At 38.8% G+C, this 25,041-nt stretch overlaps 1 protein-coding gene across 1 annotated transcript in view; it reads left to right on the plus strand.

The window, feature by feature from the left end:
* Nucleotides 1-25,041, plus strand: part of PTPRT (protein tyrosine phosphatase receptor type T) — a 457,248-nt gene that overhangs the window by 116,862 nt on the left and 315,345 nt on the right. Inside the window, exon 2 of the mRNA XM_074920627.1 lies at nucleotides 6,767-6,892. Within this exon, the coding sequence (XP_074776728.1) occupies nucleotides 6,767-6,892 (126 nt within the window). The remainder of the gene's footprint in view (nucleotides 1-6,766; nucleotides 6,893-25,041) is intronic.

Genomic DNA, 25,041 nt, shown 5'->3' on the forward strand with positions numbered 1-25,041 from the left:
AAAAAAACCCTAAACCCAATATGTATTTTAATCCTAAATTGAAGTGATTTTCATCACTGCAGTTAAAAACAAGCACACAATTTAGGAACATTCCCCATCCCCATCCTGAAAAATCTGATTGTCAGGACAGAGAACATCCAAAAGAAAAGAAATTTAGTCAAATCTAAGAAGAATGATCCATACCGAAGCCAGGCAATTGTTACCAGTATCTCGGAGGACTAGTACCTTCCAGAGTGTAGATAAAACCTTCTCTGCTTACAAGTAAATCTAATAATACTACAGTAAGAGTGAGATGAAAACAATAGAATGGTCCGGTGGCAGATGACTCATGCCTTGACGGTGAGGGCTTATACTTGCAGCAGAAACCAAATCACATACAGGAATGTGTTTGAGGCACTAGAGAAATCACTGGTGTTTTCTTCTAAAACCCGAACATCTGGATACCTTGAGAGAAGCACTTTTGTGAGCACCAGAAGTAGAGAAGCCTGGTTTTCAGTGGATTTGTGCTTCATGGTTGAGTAATTTATCTGAGTTTATGCTAGGACTAAGCTCAGTTCTTAAACAATTGACATCAGAAAAAGATGTTATGAATGCTTTACTTTGGAGTTTATGCCTTATTACACACTGGGGATTCTATTCCTCAGTTTGCTGATGTAGATCCTCTGTTAACTAATGAGGCACAAAAATTGATCAAAGCTTTCCCTGCAGTTCGAGGAATCATAGCATCTTTCTCTCCCTTGTATAATCTGAGTTTAAATACACGGTGAACATGTAGTGCCCTTAGACTCAGTGAAGATAACTCTTTTCTCTTTGCAGAAACATTTTCTGTGAAAATATGGGAATGCAGAATAAATAGTTGAGTAAAATAATGAAGTACTGGTTGAAATTAGCCAGTTACAACAGCAGGTTAGTAACGTGATGGCAAAAGGATGATTTTCTGACAACTGAGATAGCCGGTTACTGCTGGCCCTTCCGAAGCTTCTCATCCTGGGCTGTGCAGATACCTAAGGCCACACAAAACACATTGCTTCTGGGGTGTTACGGCTGAATCTAATGACATCTCAAGTGACAAGTGCCCTCCCCTAATCTCTCCATGCTGGTCCTCTTTGGCATGACATCTGTTGAGAGCTGAGGCTATTGGACAGTGCTCGTTAGAAATAGGTCTGGTCTGCAGAATTGGATCCGCTTTCTTGTTCAGCTTAGCATTTTGGGTTGCTTGTGTGCATGTTTATGGTGTCTTCTGTCTTAATCTTTCTGGAAGGAGTAGAAAGCACATAAAGCACTAACTACTCTTCCTGAGGGAGGAAACCCCAATAACCCTTCATTTATCCCATTTCAAACAAAGCAACTCAGCACAAGCTTTCCATGCATTTTTTTATTCTCCTCTCCTTCCCACCTCCACAAGAATATGTAATAAGATTTCTCAAGGACATACCATGTGAAGTCTACAGTCTGAAAAATAAGTTATAAATGGATTTCTATACAATATATCTCATAACAGCAGTTATCCTAATGCGCCAAGTGCATCTCTTGCAGCCCTTTTAAACAAGAATGTCTTTGGAAGAGATGAGAATGAAGGATCAGAAATAGTGGTGTGTTAATTTCTGGAGTTTTATAATTCAGAAGTACTACCTCATCATAATAGCATTTGTTTCTTCCTCTACTTGCCTCATATTTTGTGAGGCTAAGGTCTAAATTGATGGACTAAATCTCAGCTCTCATAAGAGTTTCTAAAGGGATGTTCCACAAAAAAAGTACTGCATGCTTTTTTAATTTCTGCCTTTTTTTTTTTTCCTCTGTTTTTTTTAATACATAAGGGAGAAAGTTAACTACTTGTGCCCCAAAAGAAAGGCCTGGCACAAATGGGACTGATGTTCTTGCTGTCTCTATTCCCTCCCCACCTTGGGAATGCTGTAAATGCTCAATCAAATTATGTCTGATGCTGTGCTGTTTTCTGTGTGAATTTAGAAACATAGGGTAACTGATGAGGTTTCTCACATGAGTATGTTTCTTTATCCCTTTTTAGCAGTATTGGTTTTTTTGATCTGGTGAGTCCATGAGAGTTTGACATTGGATGACTTTATAAAACATTCTACTAATTGGATTTGTTAAAATAAATAAATCAAACACTAATTGGAACGTGCCCTGCCATTATTTTTGCTTACTGAATTAGATATAATGGCGTGAAGTTCTTTTTATCATATTTGTGCACTTATTTAAACACCCCCCTGGCGCACACTTCTGCAAATTCAATTATATATTCAAAGGAGGCATTCAATTTATGCAAGGCTGGTTTACATTTAATCCAGGGGCAAGTCTCAGTAACTGATGATAGGTCTGCTCAAGATTAATTACCATCACTCAGATGAGCAGTGGCATTGTTACAAGCCTGCCGTGTAAAACAAGGGATATTTTATCCTTCCTATGTGAGCTGTTATTTGCTTCAATATGACCCTTTTCAGGAAGGGAAAAGCTGCTTTCTTGTTTGGGTTTAATTTTGTGAAAAGGGTCAACACCACGTGTGTTATTTAACAATACCAAAGTCATCTCCATTTCCTTTTCTTTTGCCCCACTTAGCAACTGCATTTGTCACTGTTTAATTTTCAGCCAACCAGGGGAAAGACTCCAGGATCCCAGTTTGCTTCCTAAAAATCCTCATTCTTGTTAACAGTTTGTGAAGACATAGAACCCCCATTTTGGTGAATGTGTAAATGTTTTTGTTTTCCTCAGACAGCTTTGTGATACTGTGGCTAAATTTTTAACATGCAAACCTGGTACCTAAAGTCATCGAGTGGTATCTTTTACTTCCAATTTGAGGATTATTTTTGCTATGTTAATAGCCCTGTTCTGCTGCCAAGCAGCTATGTTTTCAGCCATGAATGATTTTGTATTAGGATGGATCTAACCTTTTTTTCTCCCCTCTTTATGTTCCAGCAGGTTTAGGTATAACTCATATTTAGGTATCCACAGAGGTGGCATGTCTTAGGAAATGCTTAATATTTAGCCTATTAAGTGAAAATAACACATCTGCTTGTTTTAGCCTGTTGGCTCATTTTTGGAGTTAATATACTTACTTAAGTGGACACCTTAAAATCTATTAATAAATGTTTAGTTTAAACTAAGGATCTTGCAGCTTGGTGCTCATGTAGAAAAGGGGATCACTCGATCCCATTAGGTCAGCATGAGGAGCACCTGTGCAAGTGCCACCAGCCATCAGATGCACCTTTGCTCCGTGTTTCCTCGCAAGCGTGCTTCGGAGCTTATTGTCCTGAATGTGCACTTGAACACAAGAGCACTTTCATCTCCTAGGTCAACAATATTCCACAGAACAGGCATTTTGCCACGCTTTTTCTCAAACTCTTCCTCCTCACCCCCATTTACCCTCCTTCAGCAGGGACCAGAGCGTGCAGGGAGTGCTCTGTTTGCAGGACCCCTTGCTGTGGCCGGGGCCTGGGCTCCCTGGGCTGGCTCGCTGCCCTCGGCCAGGCTGCTGGCCCAAAAGATGGATGGAGCCCGCTTGGTTTGTCTGGGGTGGTGGCAGGGCTGTTGCTGAGGGGGACCCCAGTGTGGCGATGTGGTAATGGTGCTGCAGAGCGCCCCTCGGCCTGTCTGGCTCCTCTTCCAGCAGGGATGGAGGAAGAGCATTTGAATTCCTGAGGTGATGTTCAGTGCCAGTTTTACAGCTGCTTTTCTGAAAGTGGCTGCCTGTAACTGAAGTGGTAATGTCATGCCTGCCATATTCTGCAAAGCAGATAGTCCTAAAATGACCTATGGTATCCTTGTTGGCAGATAGGAACACAAACCACTGTGACTATTAGAGTAACTCCTAAATCTGTGATATTCTGGATGTTGTGGTTCCTTTCTTCTGCGTTCTGAAGTTTCTTTCCTGTTCCATAATACCTTCTACACTGTAATAGGCGAAGAGGACTTGCTGACTTTTTTGCTCACAAGTTAATGTAGCTCTGGGTCCCAGCTGAGTCTTTACTTCACTTTGAATTTTGCCCTCTTTTGACATACTATAGCAAGAAGCAGATGTACCTGAGATTCATGCAGCCAGCCTGCTTGTCTGAGCCCTTAAAATTGACTCCAGTTTCTTCTCCTTGTCCTTTTTTCTTGCAAATCACCTCTCTAAATTCCAATTTTGTTGCTTCTAGTAAATGAATCCTTCTGGCTTATTGCCCTGTCTCTCTGCATTTGGAGGTTTCTCTGCTAACTTTTTCTTTAAAATGTGGATGTCTTGCTGCTACTTCTAATGCTCTTTACTGTTTATCCTTCCCTTTCTTATCCAATTGCATTACAAGGTTAGCTTTGACTTTCAGACAAGGCACTTTAAAGCTTCCTCAGGTGTTGTCTTTTATCAATGGAAACTCCGAATTAATTTCCTGTTATTCTTATTGTATCCCCTTTTCAGCTTTTCCTCCAACTTCACCTACCTCAGCACGTACAAAATAACCTACTTAGCTGATTATACCACGATATTGACAATTACATTCCCTGCTAAATGAGGAGCACTGCTACCCCATATTTTGCTACTGTCGCTTGTTTTGCTTCTGGGACTCTATAGCAGCACCTGTGCAATTTTCTGTGTACATGAGGCCTCCCACAATTGTCTGGCTCGATCAGAGAATTTGTTTACAATCCGCTCAAAGTAATAGCTCAGAGACAGCACTGTTATTGTGCGCTGCAGTATGCTGAACAGAGGTTGTGTGGAAATGGTGTATGTTTGAAGTTGTGCTATTAAAGTGAATCTATCAAAATTAGGATGCCCTGCTTGGAGACTGAGCAGCAAGTGAAAAAGGTGACTTTCAGTTGCATTGCATACTCCCACACAATCCAGAATACCTTTATTTTCCCTTAGACATTTTAATGAGCACGTTAAATATTTTAAAATTGAACTTTTTCACCTAAATTAAATTTTTAAAATTAGGGAAACGGTTTAAGTGTAATCCTGATCATTTTGACATCTGGGAAACTTCACATGTACAGTGAATTTTAAGCAAGAATTATTAAAATATTGTAAAATAATGACACCAGAAATATTTGCAGACTGTATTGAAACAGGTAAGCTTGCAAGGGTCATAAAATCTGCTATAGTCAGATCCATTTATAATAAAAATATACAATATATAAAATGTAATTAGTTTTTTTTAGGGCAAGTATGATCTTTAAACTTTCCTTTAGCAACAGAGTATTTTGGGGTGTCAGGTACTCCACCCGACATTCTTCTAGTATATACTTAAATAGAAATAATATGTGAAGTTTTGTAGAATGACTTAGAAAACCAGTTGCTGTTGGAGGGCACATAAAGTCCTTTAACAGAGTAAGGATTTAATAAATATTAGTGACATGATATATATTTCTGTTTGTCATTTATGAGGAGTTCCATAGGAATTAAGACAAGTTTGGGCTTTCTTGGGAGCTAGAGAATAGAGGATATACGTGAAAACTAAAGGCCTCAACATCCCCAGGCTTGAATAATCCTTATTGCAAAGAAAGGAACGACAGATCACTCACATGCCGGCTGTTTATTGTGTGTGTGTAGGCAACGTAGCCTGTGGGAAGGAGTAAAGAGTCAGGAACATCTCTGTGCATGTAACTCTGATTAGTGTCAAGAGCAATTGGCAGTTTGGTTGGCAGAGCAAGTTAGTGTTGCCTTGAGCATTGCTCAGTCCTTGCAGCTCTGTTAGATGGGTCCAGTGGACTTTGGAGGACTAGTATCTGCAGAGAAAAATTACCCTTGCTTCCCTAAGAGAGAAAACCAAAGCAGTACAGAGACACTGTTGGCACGATTAAGGTCTAAACAAAAGGACCCAGGCTGCCTAATCTAATGGATCTAGTACTGAAATATGTTTGGCAGACTAAGTTGGGTGGATGTGAAGAGGGATGTGCTTGAGGTAATGTAAGGGACACCAGTGTAGGAATACCCTACCAGAGAATAAGCAAGCTTGATTTGTCTGTGCGACACAAGTTTCAAAGATCTGTATTGGAATACAAAATTTCATTCCACTGTTCATGGGTTTCCCTTGATTCATAAGTGTTCAGGCAGCTGCCAGGTTATTTATGACAGTTAACTACATCCAAGTATTTCAGGAATTGCAGCAGGAAAGATCACTTAGTCAACAGTCTGGAAGGTGTGAATGCTAGCTGCCATCCACTTCTTGTTATTCTCTTGTTGTTGAGAAACTATAGGGTTGCACTCAAAAGTACTGACTTGAAAGACCTTGAGGAATGGTCATGTGCCACACAGAGCTTCACGCTGTTATGTGTGAGAGATGGTTAAAAGGAAGGTTGCACTTTCTGTAGGTATAACCCAGCCTTGTGTAATTCAAGGCTTAAAAGTGAAAAGTAGTGATCAGTGTGATAGTGTGATGCTGTGCTTGTTCATCATTTGTGTTCCTTTTTTTTTTTTTTTTTTTTTTGAGTATCTGACTACTGGGACCCCAAAATGCAAACATTCCTACACATGCATATCATGTGCCATTGTCCTTGAAAATATAAAGACAATAGGTTGAAATAAAGGGAACTGATCTAAGAAACAGTAGCGTGGAGGGAAGAAAACAAAGGCTTCCAATGGATACAGAGTCTCGAAAGCACAAAAATGTTTTTTGGATACTGTCTCTGCTACCTGAAATCCAATATCCAGGAAATTAATCTGATTTTTCCTTTTCTTCCCCTGTGTAAACTTGGGTAAAAAATACTGAAATAAACTCCTATAAAGAGATTTAAATAATTAATACAGGAATGTATTCTTTTTTTCTTGTTCTAGGTGGTTGTTCATTTGATGAACACTACAGTAATTGTGGTTATAGTGTGGCCTTGGGAACCAATGGATTTACCTGGGAGCAGATCAATACCTGGGAGAAGCCAACAATGGATCCCGCTGTCCCAACTGGTAAGTAATAAGTCTCAGCAACAGTGGGGAGATATTATTCTTTGAGAAAATCATCTGTAAGACCTGTGTGGGTTCCCAGACCCAGTACATGCCCATAACAGTGGGGTAGGATTTTAGTCAGTGATAAAAAGATGACTTTTGTGTTCAAAATAACCTGACAACAGAATTCATAAATGTGAGATGGCTTTTTACAACATTTGCCATTTGATATCCTTGCTGAATCATTTTACATTCCTTATTGCTGTTTTATTCCTGCATTTAGCAGAGAGGAAATGTTTCAAGGTTTGGCCAGATTTTTGCATGTTCCAGAATCAGAGAACTGTCTTACCTGAGGAGATGCATGTTTGAGAGGCCAGAAAAAGTAAAGCTTTGTTGTGTCTGGGAGTGTCAGACCTTCCAGCTACCATTTAGCTCTTAACTGGCTGCTTTAAATTCTAATTCTGAGAAAGACAAGAAAATTCCTAGAGAACTAACTGTAGTAGCTAGTACTTGATTAGGCTGGGATTTCAGACAGTGAAATTTTCATATACAAGAAGAACATCTCCAACAGAGAGTTACTAGAATATCTAATTTGCTAATACATATTGAGAACATGCAATAATAGCACAGTCTCTCACATGATACTTGAAACATTTTCTGAAGACCTCACAGTAATGGTAATTTTCAATAGTTTTGTTTCTCATTGGAAGTTACTGTTATGTTGTATATGGGTCTATATGGGAATAAGTTCTCTAGCCTTAATAAAATTGCTGTGAAATGCTTTGTTCACATTGAAAAGTCACTTGTTTTAAGAAAGCACGCTAAAATTTTCTAAAAATCATAGTTTGTCTGTGTTCTTTGCCACCTAAAATAGCAGTGCAAGCCCCTTTAATGGACACAATGGCAAACAGACCTGACCAGCCACCTTTGATTTCAGTCGGAAAAAATGGTATTTGTTCTGGTTAGTGCAACTGCACTCTGAGAAGTGTGAGCTACATGGCAGAGCAAGAATATAATGTTGTTCAAGAGTTATTCTTATGCCTGTAATTATTGGGGTAAGAGACTTGTAATTGCTAGCTGGCTGTTAAGGATACCGTGTGGAGCTGATGCAACAATAGCTCCCTGCCATAGCTATTGACAGACAGCCCAGTCTTTGGCCCTGTGTGCTTGTCAGTAGGAAACAAGCGCACCAGATGCCAGCCTGGCTGTAGTTTCTCTATCACCCAAAGGTTGTTTAAGTTGTGAAGTTTTTTATTATTTTATTATCTGAAATAGTTGAGAACAAGATTTTTCAAAGTGTGTAATACCTAGGACCACTTGATTTGGCTGTGGCATCCCCAAAGAAGTTAGTTGTGAAGGTTGCAGGTTTTTGGTCTTGTCTGTAAGAATGTATTTCATTATTCTGGATATTGTTGCTTTTTTAATGAAGACAAGTTTATCTCTATGGTTCCTCAGTTTCTACCCTGTTGTGTTGTATTCCCTGTCCCTGGTAAAGATGTAGCTAGAGAAATGTGATAGATCTTTGAATTAACTGATCCCAGAGTGATCTGAAGGAACATAGACAGTTTAGATGCAATTTGGAAAGCAAGGAATAAGTGGGAGGGGCTTACTTGGCTTGAACTGGATGAGTTCAATACTTTGTCAGCTCTAAATACCTTCCTGGCCTCCATATGGAGGTGTGTTGTCATCTGAAGTATGCTGGAACCATGGAAAAATCAATAGACAAACAAGAGTCTGGAATGGCCTGGTTAAAAAAAAAAACCAACCATAAAACCAACCCCAAAACATTGCAATGTAATTTTTAACAAGGCTTTCAGAATTATTTCTTCTAAAACTAAATAGAGGTGTGTGTTTTCCCCCTTAGTACATCATTTCATGATCTCTAGTAGCACTAATAAATATACAAAGATGTTAGAACAGCTGCAAATTTAATAAAGATTAGACATCAAATAAGAAACGCAGAAAGCTTTATTGTGGAAAGATGCAAAGGTAAAGCAGCCATCAACTTGGAATGTACTCCTAAAGAAATATTATGTAAGGAGATTTTAAGAAGCATAAGGGGGAAATTACTTCAGTTTCTCATGTTACTAATTGATGTCTTAAGACTGTTCACATAGAACAAAAGGCAAAATCAGTAGGTAGAAAAAGGTCGACCACAGCAAATGTGTACAGAAGGCTCTAGTAACAGAAACCTGTTTTCAAGAGCCGTCCAAGTGATGCTAACCTTGAAGTAAATTATAGTGGTCAATTAGACTGCCCGAAGCTAGCAGGGATGTTCAGAGCTGTTCCTGAGACTCTGTATTGCTGGATAGAATCGTAATGCATGTCGTTTGTGTTGGTCACTCACTGAAAATCTGTTTCATGAGAATAAAAGATGTTTACTTAAAATTCATCTAGTGGCAAAGCCAGGTGAATAAACTAACGAACAGCACGTTCCACTCTTGCAAGCAGGGACATCTTTAAAACCAGAGTACTAGAACATTTAGTGATTGACTTTCCATCCCATTGAATTTCTCCACAGCAGCTGAAAGCAGCAGGGTGGAAATCCATAGAGCTGCAGTGTGTGAGAGGTGGTAACAAAGAGGCGTTTGTGGAATAAGTGTCTTCTGGTGGCCAGCCGCAGCCAGGAAAACGCCTTAGCATGATCAGGGGCGACAGGGGTGCCAGAATGCATCGGGTTCTGAGAACGCAAGCAGTAACGTAGATTTTCTTTATCAGGATGGAGTTTTAGACTACATTATTTTTGTATCTGGAAATAGATTGAAATACTACATTGTGGAAATGGTAAAAACAAATAAGCAGGCATTATATTGGTTCACTGATACTAAGTGAGTCTGCAGCGCACCTTGCTGGGAGACGATGGCAAAAACCGTGGCCTGCCCCCACTCTGGTCAGCCAGCCTACACGAACATTGCCGTCAGAGCTATTTTCTTCTGTAAAATGTATTGGCTTTCATAAGTACCAGGAGGTCTCTTTGAATTCAACCAAGCTGCAGAATTCTGTCCTCCTGAATACTAATGATAATATCTAGCACTTTTTACAGTACTTTTCATCATTAAATCTCCGAGTGCTCTTCAAAGGAGGTCAGTACCATGAATGAGAGCCTGAGTCTATAGTGCTGTGTAATTCTCTGCTGACATACTGCTGCAAAGGTCTCTGCCCAGGGACGGCTTTCTATTCTTTATTTTTTGAATTAAAATGTCAAAAAAAAAAAAAAGGGCAATTAAGCTGCTCCATTAGCTATGTAGAAGTTTGTAGGCAATTTGTTTTACTCCATTCCTAGCAAATAAACTTTTCCATGAGTTCTATGATTAATTACTTAAGTCTGGAAAAAGAGTTAATTGGGGGATTAAGAACCAGATGTTTGTGGTTCTAAATAAATCTTTCAAAACATGAAATAAATTAATTGTAGGTATCCAATCCCCAGACTTTGGGACTCTCATTCCATCTTCTTGTATAATAGCAGGAGGGATTATAACAAAATATTCTTTAACAGATGGGTGTTTACTTAAGCCTGAATACCCTTAGTGATGAGTATTCTACAGCCTTTGGGCTGCTTGTTCCCCTCAGTTACAAAGGTTTTCAGTGCTTCATTTTCCTTTTTATGGCTTCATCTCATTATTTTTTGTTCCAACTTTGACTAGGGAGAATAATCAGTTGTTGCTCTCTTTTATAACCTATTTTATATAGTTGCATGCAGTTTTCTTTGTTTTGCAAGACTAAACACGACCCAGTCCTTTTAACTTTTCTTAATTCAGTGTCTCATTTCCTTCCCTCTACCCTCTGCCTTCAATCACTACTTTCTTATCTTTTTCGGGTATTTGCCTAAAGCCGTGTTACCAAGCAAGGATTCAATACTCTGCATGATGACACTGCTGGAGGGACTTCAATTCTGTTACAGAAGTTCAAAGTACAGCAAATAGATTTCTCCTGCTCTTCTTTATTTCCATCTTGCAGTTTTCATTCCCCTTTTTCCGTAAACATTCAGTCTTTATGTGCTGGTATTAGATGATGTGAGATGGACATGGCCCTTTAGTTTGTGTTGGATCACGGAAGTTATTTCTGTGGCGGTAAAGTAGGGCCTGAGCTTTTCTGTATTTTTGAGGCAGATACTTTATTAGTGCAGCAACGAAATGTGTCATGTTTAAAGTAGCCACACAAAAGTACTGGCCTTATCTTTCATGTTACATCACTGCAGTATTCCAAGGACTCTGAACCTGCCTGCTCTTGAAGCAGTTGAAAGAGTAGTACTAATAACTGAAGTATTTAACATTTGCATGTTCAAAGTATTTTAGCATCATTTTCTCATTAACTCCAATGGAGACTTAACCAGGGTTGACTAGACCAAAGTAATTACTTTAATTGTATTAAATACGATTTTACTCTGAATACAAAGCCATCATGCCATGTGCCTTTCTACAGCAGTGTTCCTTGGTGTTAGATTTACTGTTAATATCAAGTTTGCTTTTCTGAATTTTCCGGGTTCCAAGTTAGCAGATAAATAATCAGCACACAGAGGCTGAAGATCAGGCCCCATCTGCCTAACTGCTCACTTTCCTTCATGTATGTAAACTGGCACTTAGCATAAATGCTACTTTACTGTGTGTATATATACACAGATATGTATATATATATGTATCTTCCATATCACTTCTGTTTCTTGCAGTATTGCTTTCTAAGCAGACATCCTGTTTGCCTAGGAAACAGAAGCTTAGATATTATGAATTTAAGGATGAGCAAAATGTTTGGAACAAATTATAGTATTCAGAATTACAATGCTTGTGTGTTACTTAGCAAGTGCAAATTGCCTCGCTTTGCTTATTCCACAAAGAGTCCACCAATTTTCTGCAAAGAGAAACAGGATCTGTTATCAACCGAAGGTGTTTTTGTGGTAGAAATTGATGCATTTTTATCTTTCTAAGAGACAAACTTGCTTGTGATGTCTAACTCATTGTTTGGAAGATGCAAAATAATTGTGGAAAATGCCATTGATACATAGTTTTATGATTTTGATATGTATTTCTATAAAGCTTATCAAGTAGCAGACAAGTAGTGTTGTAGCAGTGGCTCAGAAGTGCACATACAGTGTCTTGGTGCTTCCTCTGTTTACAACTTGAGCTAGAGGATTCAAACTGTTTATGGTGCTTCAGAAGACTACGGCAGGTTAGTACGAAATGGCTGTGAATTTACACCGCTGGTGTTTGTGGCAGTTGCAGCACGGACAGGTCTGGTTCCCCTTTCAGAGATGCAGTCAGCATTTGCTCTTTAATTAATCTTCCCTTATGAGTTTGGAGGAGGAGTCTCTGCTGAATCCTCTTAATAATAGTTGGCAAGGTTAAGGCACAAGTGGGTTCTTAATGCTTCCTTATGCGAGTCTGCATTGTGTGGCCCAATGAAGTGAACACAGCTCTAGAGCTGTTCAGTGTGTGCAACTCATCACTTCCCATGAATGCATTGCACCCCCTCACTGAGGATTTGTAGCAGAATGTCTTTCTTTTCTCTTGCAGCAGAGATAAGGGATGGGGATTCTTCCCACATCTAAGTGGCTTTGTACTTTTGTTCCAGTAAATGGAGGGCTCTGAGCTCCTCACTGAAGGAACAGAAGGGTTATCATCATTAGTGTTGCTTCGCAAACTACTCATTTAGCAGGCGAACACCATAGACATGATGTATATATGAATACCAGATGGCTAAATTCTACTTGGACTCCACTGAAGTGAGTGAAGTTTTATGTCGGTCTAACAGGCCAAATGCTTTCCTATGTCACCTTCCTCTCTTTTTGAGTGGCACCATGGAGTTACAGCGTGAATGAATAATTATGAAACAGCTTTCCTTGAGGAAGGTGATAACCATCCATCTATGCCCACATTGAAGTCGGGCAGGATCCTTTAATTTCTTTCAGGAGATTACTGATGTGAAGTTAGTTTTAACCTCTACAAAGAACAGAGAACCTCTGTGCATAGGTCAGACATTTGTCTTTTTTTTTTTTTTCCTTCTAGCTAGAATGAATGCCAACAGGAGTTAGACTCAACATTTGTAAATTTGAAAGGCAATCCAGTAAAATTAACATTTTCCTGTGTCTGACTGTATTAATTCTTGCTTACAAGAAAATACACAAACTTGTTAGAAGAAAAAATTAAAATTCAACTGTGTATATGATGAATCATGATCCAATTTTGTCTGAGAGGGAGAAAGAAATTTGGCTCAGCTGTCTATATATCATTTTTCTCCAAAAAATATTGTTAGCAGGGGAAGTTACTAAGAATGAGTCAAATATGTTTCTCCCCACTCTTTCACTTCCATACAAGTAAATAGATTAGTCTGGAGCTAGGTAATGAACTCAAAGTAATTTTGCAGCTTTTAAGGCCTCGGCAGAAAGGGATCTCTGGAAGCTTTCCCCAGTGCATTTTTATTCTGCTGTTTACTATGCAACTTCATATCTGTATTTTGGGGTTCGTTTTTATAGTTGTAGCTGTAAATAGTTCTTCCCCATTTCCAAATTTACATTCCTATGAACCTGAGTTTTGGGGTTTGATTTCTTATTTTAGTGGATGTGCATGTGAATGTTTAGCCTATCAGGGAAGTGTACTATTTTGGCCTATTTATGACTATAGCTTTGGGAGGAATGTAACCTCGCAAGCAACTAGAGGGAACTTCTTCTGCCCTATGGCCTTTAATTGCTTTATCTTACTGTATCCAGTAAGGCCTCCAAAAGCCATTACTATAACTGATTCTGTAATGGCTGCTCCAAGCGCGGCAGTAGGTTTTAGCTGTCAGAGGAATGTATTGTCATCTATATTTTTAACTATCTCTGATCAGGTCCAGGTTGTCAGTACCTAAATTGTACTGGCATCAGTATACAATTCTGCTTCTTCAGGCAGGGAACCAGCAATCAAGACCATGAACAATTGCTTCTTTTGCACAGAACTGATTTCAGAAAGGTAACAGCTTAAAGCAATTCGTCTTAAGAGTGATTCTTACAAAATATTTGCCTTCTGTCTTCCCTGTGTTCTGACATGAAGTAGAACATTTATTCGACAATTATGCATACTAGTTTTTGGATGGAATAGAAATAGTGAAGGACCATTTGACCTAAGAACCTGTGACATTGGAGACCTGTAAATTAAGAATATAATGTTTAAAATAGATGGCTATTCCATGATGTAAGATGCAAGAGGAGTTGATTTAATTAAGAACATTTACCCCTCTAGAGGCCTTCTGCTGAAAGGAAATTAGATCTCCGTTTTTAATACTTTGTCATTCATACTGTAACTGTGAGAGAGCATTTTTCCTTATGTGCCATTGAGAGAGGTCAGCAGAAGCATGCTTCCACTTACATGTAGATGGTACTTTGGTACCAAGCTTAGCAAGGATGTGTAGCCTTCTCTGAACATGCGTGGTGTAAAGAAATGTTATCAAAGGGATCTGAAAGAACGACTTCTGGGAAGGCCTTTTAATGACCCTGAAGGGATTGCTGTCTGAAGGGAATACATGTAGTTATACTGCACCTTGATGTGTTAAATGGTACATTTGAACTGTTGTCAGTCTATTTCTGATCCTCTTCTTTGAAAGCTGTCAGAAACAGAGCTGTTTGTGAATGTCAGGACCTTTCCATTATCACCATTAGTGAGACCATGACACTCCCAAAGCACTGCTGTAACATCATTCAGCATCACACTAGGAGGAAGGACAAGAAAGCCATTGTTGTGCATGTTTTTCCTCTGTGGTTTTAGTACTGAGACATATTAAATTTTTCTCAGCACCTGTTGTCTCTAGCAGGAACTGATGTCCTTCAGCACACAGTCTGTGTTTTTCATAATCTATTATTTTGAGGTCTATTAGGACATGCTGTCCAGATGCCAAGTGTGTTAAAACTGTTTTTTGTTTGAGAACTGAGTTAGGGAATTGTATAGTCACAGCGATTGAAAAACATTACTCATGAAAAACTTTAAAAGCTTCAGGAGTTAGGGGATAGAAGGAAGAGAGATTTCTTCCAGGTAGATTAAATCTAGCTTAAATTCCATTGAAATACATGTGGTTGCGTTGAAATAAGGCCAGAATACAAAACAAGCTTTGCCTAAGGTCTTTTGTTTTAAATACTTATTTCTGTGGAAATTCTTTCTATAGTAAGGATCAGATTTGATAATTTAATACCCCTTCACTCATACTAGAAAATTCAGAGTGAGAAGCATGCTTAAGGAAGAGCAGGAATAAACAAGGTGTATGGGTAGAATGAGGGATGGGGAAGGTCTTCCTGGCAAAGATGGGATACTAAAATTGATAAATGTGGAGCTAGTGGATGTTAGGGAACAGAGGAGAAGCAGTGACTCAAGTAGGAATAAATGTTTCAGAAGGAATAAATTCTAGTGATACTGAAGGAATTGACAGGATTTGGGAATATTTGCAGGTCTAGTGAGAGCTAAGGCATTTGTCACAACCTTTCAGGAGTGGTTTTTTAAGTATACAGAATTCTGATTTTTTCCAAACTGTGAACCTTCTCTCCATTGGGTATTTCTTCTTCTGGAAGGTTGGTTAGAAAGCTAGAGATGGAAAAATCTAATAGGAAGGAAGTTCCAAGAGAAGAAAGACCTGAAGAATCTGCATGGGGCAGATGGCTAAAGTCAAGACAGAACAGATTTGAAAAGAGAAAGAAGGTTATGAATGAACTAACGAATGCTGACAAATGAGGATTTACAAAAGGAAATGCTGAGGAAATTCTAGGCAAAATTACTCCTCAGAATTGACCCAAGAAAACAACTGAGATTAAATAAATAGGCATTCAAAGCAGAGGCTGAGCAGAATACAAAAAATGCAAAAAGTGTACTTAAGATTGTTGCTCAGTTCTTCATGTGCTTTAATAGCAGGGCCTTGCTAAGTCCATCTGTATGAATTTGCAGCTTTTTGCAGTTGCTTAACATAGAGTCAGTGGAGTTCTCCTGAAGTCCCTTAAATTCAGTGGGAACTGGGTGTAAGCTCTGACAGAGACTGTATACTGCAGTGGATTGTCTGGCTAATGCACTAGCTTTTTTCCCATTTGTCTTATTTTTGCCAGTGAACTCTCCATCTTTTTCCTTTCTTTTTTATTTTTTTTACTTCTATCACAAACCCCTCACACCGTTTAACAGACTCTCAGTATCTGAGTACAAAGCTGAAATTCTGGTACAGTAGCTAAGATTCCAGTGTTAAGAATTATGTAACTAATGTCGCTTCTCTACCATAAGCCTGATTCAGTGTATAGTGAAGTAACTGGAAGTCTTTCCATCAGCTTCAAAATAAACAGGATGGGGGTTCATAATAAGCAGGGTACACGGTCTGGATTTTCAAATACTTCACTATTGAGTTAGAAGTATACAGATTGTCTGGATTGAATGGTAATAATAACCTCTGTTCACTGATTCCACTGAGAACTGTTGCTATTGAGAATTTGTGGGGAAAAGAGAGTTCATTTTTTATGCTTAGGAAATATTAGCATTTGCTATTCCCAGTATTAGATGTTTAGTGCGTGTCATTTGGCACATGAAAAGTACTGGCTTTAAATAAGTCTATTTTCCAAAAGTCATTTATACATATACAAAAGGAAGTTGATAGCAACAATATTAATATATTCTCACAGGGGAAAATAATGTATGCATCTCCTGCATAGGCAATCCAACCTCCTCCATATCATTCACCTCTTTTCGAAGGGAGTAGAAAATGTTTTGGTTGTATTCCTTTGAGATGAAAGTTGTAATATTACAAATTATCACTTGTTTTCAGTATTGACTAGAAAAATAAATGCAATTATGTTTATGAATGTTGAAAATTAAGCAAAATAAAGCAATTGTATGTGTTTGAGGATCTTTTCAAATGAAAAGCTGTATTCAGTGAATTCTCATCGGCTCTTTTTCTCACTGTCATGTTTCATGACGTTAACTCCCAATTGAATGAACAGCTGCAGGAAAAATGGCGCCAGCCAAGTCACAGGGAATTCACAGGAAATTGAGACATTTCAGTCTCTAACACCGAGCCTTTCTAGGCCCTCATTTACCTTGAGAAATACTTGGCTTTTCATTAGTATAATGTCTATAAATACAGAGAGGTGTGAAGCCCTTATCTGCAGTACTTACACTTGGTACTTTGGGGTAGGCCTTGTTCAAGGAGAACGAAGACACTTCACTCTCACTATAGAGAGGGTTTATATTTCTAATTGTGGAAACAGTTAGAAAGCGTCTTCTGCTACTTTGAATTTACTTACAGTGGAAGCAGGAGGGTAATATGACAGAAATGTCAGTGCTGATCAGAAGGATATTGTAAGGAAGGCAGAATAGGAAATCCGCAACAGCCCAGGTGCCTAAGAGCCTCCTTGGTTCATCTGATTCTTCTACAACAAGACTATACTTAACATTAAAGATCTGACCATATCCCTTTGATCTTTGAAAATACCATCTATTGCCTTTTATGGATGTTGGCTGAGTCAGGCTGTAATCTCAATGGATGTTTTATCTAATCTTCCCACTATGCCTCTGGCGCACACAGCAGCGTAACTGCGTGTGGAAGCATGCTGAAAGAACAAACTCGAGGCAGCAAGTGGCCTGCCGTCTTCAAAACCATGAAATAGCAGAGCTGTTTCTCTGATTAATTTTAAGATGCTTTAGAACAAATGTTTTATGTACTGAAGGTTTATGCAGTGCTTCCATTTTTAAATTCACTTCTATACCACACATCTTTAATGCCCAAGTTAGTAACTCTTTAAGCAGTGAGATTAACTTTCACAGGGTAACTGTTAATGACACCTCTTCATGAGTCACTTTGCCCCATAAACTCAGACTTAGCTACTTGCCAGTCATATACCTTATGAAAATGTAAAGCCTTCAAAAGTTCCCTTTCACTTTATCCTTCTTTTGTTTTCCGTGTTCATGAAACTTTTTTGTATTTCTTTTTTCCTGCAATACCATTTTATAATCTACTCCAGTTATGATAGTGAAGATCAAGCTGTGTAGAATCTTGACAATAAAACCTATATCACCACCTCCCTCACCTCCAGCCTAACTAGGATATAACCAAGGTTGTTTAAAAAAAAAAAAAAAACAAACCAAATCCACCCCCACCCCCATCGCCCCCCCCCAAAGAGCAACCCCAAACAAAACTATAAGCTAAATTAGCTTTCTGCTAAATTTGGTGCAGTCTAGGGCAACTGAGTGAAGATGTACCATGGATATCGCTGTGCATTCTCATGGCCAGTTTTACTACTCCATCTGTCCATAGCAGACAAATGTCTTTCCCTCTTTCAGTTTTATAGGTTCAAGTTGTTTAGCAGCATAGTTATGGGAATATTCAAAGGAAGAATCATAACCAGAAAAAAGTGTTTTAGCTTAGTTCTCATTAGCTGTTCATCTAGAACAGATTGCATAGGATGGTCTTCTGGAGTGTGTCTAATTGCTGCAGCATGGTAATTTAATGGGGACACATTTTTATAAGCTTGTTTAAGTGCGTCTGTGCCAACTGACCTCACAGCTTGGTGTGCAGTGATTCAGCTCTAGAAACTAGAGTTTAAATATAGGATCTCATTTGTATGGCCTCCTTTGAACTTCATTCATGGTTACATATTTGTTTGATTTTTATATGGCATCTGGCATCACTGTGATATCTGAACTAAAGCTCTTCACCCTCCATCCCATTTGCCATCCATAAGTGTTTGTTGTTTTTCAGTCCAGCTTTCAAGTCCAAACAATCCCGTTCCCTACATTTTAACTTTTCTTCCTTACGTTCTGAGCTTTTCTTCTCACATAACATTCGTGTTCCTTATCTTATTTTGCCTAGGAACTAAGTTTTCCTCACTTACTCAGAAGTGTTTTTACATAGCATCAAACCAAGAAGCTTTCAAAACTCTCTACTGCTGTAGCTCTTACCACACCATTTCCATGTGTCTTTTCTCAAGACCTTGTGTCCTTTTTGTTTTTCCCTTTGTTGCCTTCTTTGGCCTCATCCCTCAGGATTCTTGGTCACTCACAGCCTCAAGTCCAGTGAGACATGGATGCTGTGTTGCAGCTCCTCTGAGTTGGTGCAAGAAGCATTCTGCAGCCTTGTAGCCTTTAAGTGAGGAACAGGATTTCAAAAGCTAATTTGCTTGTTTTCGTAACATGATCTTAATTCTACAAGGGAGAGAAGATGATCTAATCTAATTTAATTTTGCTCTTTGAGAAGAAGGGAGATCACTTGGCCAGCTGCTGCTCTGAGCAAACACAGAGCGTGCAGGCTACAAGATAAGCTTTGAACTTTATCAAGTCTCTCGGCAGTATATGCTAATGTATGCTGTTGGGAGATTTCTGAAACTTTTGCCTCTGATTGTATTAATTAGTGTGCTGCTCCAAATGAGCTGTAACTCACTGTAAAATAAGTAAGAGCTGTTACACACTGGGATTTCTCTGTCCCTGATGCTTGAGTATTTGGGCAGGCTGAACTGTGAGGAGAGGTGTATTTGACCTGATTTGTGAAATCACAATACTGCTGTCTATTTTGATTTCTTTAAAAAAAATTTAAGAATAATCTCTTCTATTCAATCTGCTTGTTTGTTGGAAGAGAAAAAAGTGTGTGTTCCAATCCTGTGTTTGAAGAGGAAGCATTTTTTTCCCCAAGTATTTGAACTTCTAACACATAAGGTAAGGAAGCATCTCAGAGCCTCAGTGGTCATACTAAATCTCCATCTATAGACAGTGACAAACTCCCTTGCAAACCAAATCAAATATCATTTATGGCCTCAAGGCCCTTGAACGAATATTCCCCTGGCATTGATTTGTTGTATTCTTAAACTTGGGTTTCCAGGTGGAGTAAGTTTGCCAGTATGTTAAGATATGGTTCATGTCTGTCACTTTTACAACAGTCTGCCACCTTTCTCCTGCCTGCGGTGCCTCAGACCCTCCAAATCTTCCATTAACTGCAGTTTGCCTTCTCTGCTTCCATCCCTACTGTGGATCCCCAGTGTGACATCTGGCTTCCCAGGAAATCTATAGATACGTACTACAAGGTGTGTAGTGTTGGCAGACGTGTGTTTTAGCAATGTGCAATCATATAAAAGTCACACATGTTTTGGAAAAACTTGGAGATTTGTAGTGATTACCATCTTAGCTCATCTTGCTGATGATATCATCAAGATAAGCTAGTATCTGTGGAATAAGCAGCCTGCCCTGTCTTTTTACATTTCTTGATCTTCTTCCATGCAGTAGTGGTCCAGGCTGCTTGGCAGAGACATGGCTGTCTTCAGAAAGACAAAATTAACCAGGGGTTATGTTACAGGAATTCTGTCCTGTCTGCTTGGATGTACAGCAGACATCTGTGACTGCTCCAAGAGAAGAGTTGGTGCTACAGTGTTGGAGAGACTTTGCTACTGCCCTGTACTGCAACCTGAATAAGACACAGGGGGAGAACCAATACAGAGTGGGGGTCATAGTGCACTATGTGCATGAAAACTGCTCAACTGGGTTGGGAGGTTATGACTGTATGAAGTTGGTGACTTTAGTCTGTCTCACTCTGTACTCCAGACTTTCTTCTTCACATCCATTTTTGAAAATTTGCAGTCTGTTAGAACAAAACGCTTGACTTTTTCTTCATTATATAATCTTAAAGATATTGTAATTTCATACATGTGTTTTAAATCAATAACTGACTTTCTCATCACCTGTTGAGAGATTCTGGCAAGCACAGGGCCAGACTGCAGCTTCGTGTCTAGTTTGGCCCATTGCTAAACTTGATACATCACATGCCTGCAGCATCTAGGTTATATTTAGCCACCTCAGACATCTCTCTAACCAAAGAGATGAAAACATTTAGCTACAATCTTGGTGTTGGCACAAAGACAAGTGTGAACTCCTCAGAAGTTTGTTCTCCTTTGGATCCAGACACTGCTCTGTGAGAGCCTTTCCAATACAGGTAATACAATGAGAATGATTTTGGCTTTCTTATTTTATCTGCTATCTCTTTAGATTTCTTTTTCCCTTTGTCTGAGAGAGACTTAAGAAATAGATGAATCACCAGCATCCTTCCTCTGAAATAAAGAGTTCATACCTTCCATATTAAAAATAAAGCATTGAATCAAGTCCTTCATAAGGACTCCACTCAGTCTCCAACTTCTGTGGAAAAAGAGAAGCCACTGACATTTCTATCTGAAATTAACTCTTAGCTCAAATTGATTCTCTCCTTCTACTTTTAATTAAAGGAATGTGATGAACAGTAGATTTTTTTTTTGTAGTCACCCTACAGCTCTATGCTTACTTTTTTTTTTTTTTAAGCTCTTGAGATAGCAGACTTAATACTCCCAACTATTTTTCCTGAATACTTACTTTTTCATTATTCCAAAAGGAAGAAGAGCAATAAGTATTATCTCACTTGATGATAAATATATTTAAAGCTTTCTTAAATTAAGTTCAGATATGAAATCTGGGAAGCATGCATCAGGGTCATAAATGTACAATATAATAGCCTATACAGAACTCAGTGGGCTATGGTAAATTTTCTACAAGCACCAATACTACGCTGTGTATTTTATGCATGTACTCCCATACATCTCCTTGAACTTAGAAAAAGTGATAAAAACCTGTCAACCTTAAAGTCTATGCCATGCTTTATTTAATAGGTGTTTTTAGAGCACTGACTTAAGTCTTTTCATTCAGTTTACATACACTTTGGGAAATGCATTGACTGTGTAGGGGTCTCCTTGTTTGAGAGGTGAAGCTCTTCCCTTTTGTACCTCTGTCTACGGGGCATGCTTGGACCGCAGCTGAGCCTTCTTGTGCACCTACGGTCAAAGCGGAATTCTGTGGTAGAATGATTATAGGGCTGTAGGATGTCTATCTAATTTTCAATTAAATGTTTTTTCTGCCATTACCTCATCCTGCAACCTGAGATCCAAACACCAATCTACATTTTTTCCTTACTATTTACATCACTGTAAATGATAGTATTTTTACAAGCCGATTATCTTTTCAAAAATACATGCATAATCATTGTTGCCTTCATTTATTGTCTCTAATTGAAAGTTTGCCTCAGAAACTCTGTTATCCAGGACAGTATAACAATTTCTATTGTGTTTGTTACTTTTAGCTTATATTGTTAACAGTACAACAGTACTGCAGTGGCCACTGCTGCACTGATATCGAAGTGACATCGAGAAATCCCTGTACAGAAGTAATAAGCTATGCAATCCCTTCATACCAACACAGCTGCGGCTGTGCTAAGAGAGGGTGAGTGTTCAGGTGTAGAGGTGAAAGACAGTAAGTTTAGTAGACATCTTTAGTAATCAGTTCAGGCATGTAAGAGAATTCAGCTAATTTTTGATTAGGTAAATGGAGATTCTGGTACAGAAGTGAAGGAAATGCTTCCAGCTTCAGTAAACACACAGTAAACTATATTTTCCATAGTCTTTTCACTGCAGCTTTACTTCAGAATACGTAATAGTTCAAAGTACTTAGCTCTAAAAATCCCATCATGAACATGAAAAATGTTTTCTTCAGGATACCGGTATAACTGCGGCAGCAGTCAATCAACATTACAGTAGTGCAATCTTATTGAATTTCTGCCAGGAATGTAAATGAGAAGCCATTCTGTTTTAAAAGCTTCAGCTAATATAATTAATTGCATTCATTTTCAAGGTGATGTCTTGCTTGTTTGGGGGAATGAGCAATAGGGGATAAAAAAAAAAAAAATTCATCAGTGATTACAAAAGAGATAGTGATGTACTAATTACTTTTTGCCGTTTCCTGACAGTTTGTATCTCTTGCCAGTGAAACAGTCTGCCTCAAGTCACTGAAAACATTTGTGTGTTCAGAGGTTAGGATAAATATACTAAATTAATTTTTCAGTGGTAAGTTTGTTGTTTGCTTTCATGGGGAACTAGATTTGTCTTCTGTGTTTTGTAGCAAGTGCAGTCATTGACGCTGTGACCCCTGTGCTTTAACATACCTTCTGAAGACCTTAAGTGAGACTTCAGCAGAGCAAACCTCTCTTGCTGGGTGCAGTGGAACAGAGCCCCGTTGGCACCTGTGCTCTCGTAGTTTCAGTTCCAGGAAACATTAAAAAAGTAGTTATTTACATGTGTTGAACAAAGGGACCATGGGCTGCTGCAGATTCTGCACATTTCCCCATGTTGCTGTTTTATCAAAACTCAGTCTTCTGCAAATTAAATGAACAAAATCAAACTTCATAGTGTTGTTCAACTTCTTGATACCTGGTAGGGCTGCAGGTCACCTACTGGGATGACTCCCGGTTCCTTTATTTCTTTACTGTGTGAAATTCCATTGTGCAATGACCTGTGCTAGATGCAATATATGATCTATTCATAGCTGTATAGGTTAAGATTGTGAAGGAGCAGAGGTTTACCTGGAAATAAAGGATTATAGAGTACTCGGAATGTAAGGGAAATACTCCTTTTACATGTATGTAAATGCAGCTGAATCTTCTCCCATCTAGTTCAAAGCTAGGAACCTGGCTTAAATTTTACAGGAAAAATTTTAAAAAGAAAACGCTTCAGAATAAAAGAACCCTGAAAATAGATGTGAGGACATTCAGGAATGTTTTTAAAGCTATTTGAGCTTTGATATGAAATGTATTTGCACTTCTGAGAGTTACATTTATTACTCCTACATTTAAATGTTTTGCATTTCATATCTACAGGAAACTACCTGTGATGTGGTTCAGAATGTCCAACATACCACCTACATGGATAAAGAACATGAGAGTTTGGTTTTAATCCTGGCATCTGTTACTGAAGGCATAGCATCACCTCCTTAATAATAAATGGGGAATAAAGGGTTAGGAAGATTTCTTTATTTTTTGAGACAGGAATTGGTTTCCTGTTGAAAATCTCATTGCTAATCTAGGCTAATCAAAGCAAGCAAAATGAACAATATACCTTGTTCCTGTTGTCACTGGTAACTGAAGTAAGAAATAAAGTAACTTGCATTTTGCAAATTATCAGCATCCCTGACAAAAAATTGTTTGAGAATTGGGGTCAGAACCTGTTCTGCTGAACCTTAGGCACAAAATATTTCCTTCTAACATCCCAAAAGCAAAGCTAAAAAGGTGGAGCTTGCCCCCAGCCCACCCTTGGTACTTTACAGGTATGTTACTGAGTTTCATGGGTTGCCTGTAATATCACGGTACTATTTGTAAGGTTTAAACAAGTATTGAAGGAAAAGGAAATACTTAATATGTGACAAGAACCTTCTGTATGTACAAGTGAAATTGGTGTCTCTGTTATGATGGGCCTTCCATTCCAGAGCTCTGTGTGCCTGAGCTGGGAGCGGGGAGAGGATGATCATCTGTTACGTTGGCTGCAGCAGCACTGTGTGATCAAGGGCTCAATCAGGGCAATAGTTCCTGCAATCTTTTTTCTCTGCACTGTGGTATATCCTCACTGGCAGCATGTTGGTAACTTGTTAAATTAATCTGTATAATGATACCTGTTTGATTCTGTTGAATTCTATAGAAAAACATTGAATGTAGATTGAATTGTGGAAGTGAAAGCTCAGACAGGTGTCTGACATGTATGTGTTCCTTCAGGCATTTCTGAGTTTCACATACAAAGAGAAAAGGTGTTGACTTTGTGATCCGAGTGAATTGGCGGATTTGGATCCATGCGCCTGTGGATTCAGTGAGGCAGAGACCCTGTTGCTGCCAGCAGTAAGCCAGTTCCACAACAGGAGCCTCTAAAAAACCAGAAAGTATCAGAAGCTGAATAAACAATAAAGGATTGGACAGCATACGGAAAAAGATCACAAACGACTCTTGCTGGTTCACTGAGTCTTAAATCATTTCCCTGTAGCCAATTCTATTTGGGAAAGAATAAGTAAATATTTTGTATTGCAAGACTGGTTGCTTCTCTAATAAAAACAAGTTGACAGTTGTTTTTTTTTTTTCCCTGAAAGAAAATACTTTTTTCTAAGTAAGATCAACACAAAAGAGCAGACGAACCTAGAAGTAACAGGGTGTTAAACGAAGCTGCCCTGGATAATTGTGTGCCAGGTCTACCTCTCTCACTGTTGCAAGAGTAAGATTTGACATTTCTGTGATGCTTTTGAAATTATCCTTCAGTACTTTGCCGGCTGGCTCTGTTGCAAATTTGCTTCATTTTCCCTTGGTTCATCTGCTATTCTTCTTGAGGGAAAAGTGGAGCAGGAGGGACTGAAATGGAAGTAGCG

This window comes from Athene noctua, chromosome 16, assembly GCF_965140245.1.
Source record: "Athene noctua chromosome 16, bAthNoc1.hap1.1, whole genome shotgun sequence".
Classification (NCBI taxonomy): Eukaryota; Metazoa; Chordata; class Aves; order Strigiformes; family Strigidae; genus Athene; species Athene noctua.